The sequence below is a fragment of the Carlito syrichta genome, unplaced genomic scaffold (assembly GCF_000164805.1).
Source record: "Carlito syrichta isolate Samal-C Ts95f unplaced genomic scaffold, Tarsius_syrichta-2.0.1 Scaffold126635, whole genome shotgun sequence".
Classification (NCBI taxonomy): Eukaryota; Metazoa; Chordata; class Mammalia; order Primates; family Tarsiidae; genus Carlito; species Carlito syrichta.
Genome location: NW_007070731.1, coordinates 19,933 through 20,695, shown reverse-complemented (window position 1 = coordinate 20,695; position 763 = coordinate 19,933). Strand labels below are relative to the sequence as shown.

Below are 763 nucleotides of genomic sequence, written 5' to 3'. Positions count from 1 at the left end.
CGGAGACCTGGGCCTGGCCGCCCGCCTGGGGCCCGGAGGCCGCTGCCACAGGTGAGAGCCAGCGCGCGGGTGTCTGTCCGCGGTGGGCGAGTCTGGCCTCCTGACCTCTCTCCCCGGCCCAGGGTGCTCTGCGGGACCCCGGGCTTCCTGGCCCCTGAGGTGGTCTCCAGAAACGGGCACTCCTGCCAGTCGGACGTCTGGGCCCTGGGCTGCGTCATGTAAGTGGAGCCCGGAGACAGGCCCGGCGCAGGTGGCAGGGTCTCCCGGGTGCAACCAGGTGCACAGGACAGGTGTGGACAGGTGTGGGCAGGTGGGGCCAGGGAGCAGGTGTGGACGGGTGTGGGCAGGCGAGGCAGGTGCGGGCAGGTATAGACAGGTGTGGGCAAGTGTGGGTGGGTGAGCCAGGTGAGGCGGTGTTTAGACAGAGGCTGTCCACCGGGCGGCGTGCAGGCACAGCCAGGTGCAGACAGGGGAAGGAGACGCAGCGTGCACAGCGCCAGCGACCGGGCCAGGTGTGAACCGCCAGGCCCCCCACCAGGTACACGGTGCTGACGGGCGCCCCGCCCTTCGTGGCCGCTCCCCCGTCCGAGATGTACCAGAACATCCGCGCCGGCCGCTACCCGGAGCCCGCTCACCTGTCGCCCAACGCCCGGCGCCTCATCGCCCGCCTCCTGGCGCCCGACCCCGCCCAGCGGCCCAGCCTGGACCACCTGCTGCAGGACGACTTCTTCACCCAGGTGGGCTGGGCGGGGCCGCGGGAGCT

The 763-nt window shown here is 72.2% G+C and overlaps 1 protein-coding gene across 1 annotated transcript in view; it reads left to right on the top strand.

Moving 5' to 3' along the window:
* Positions 1-122: 122 nt before the first annotated feature.
* PLK5 (polo like kinase 5) overlaps positions 123-763 on the top strand; it is a gene marked incomplete at its 5' end in the record, with an annotated part of 6,787 nt that continues 6,146 nt past the window's right edge. The window contains 2 exon segments of the mRNA XM_021707892.1: positions 123-218; positions 539-737. Coding sequence (XP_021563567.1) covers positions 123-218; positions 539-737 — 295 coding nt within the window.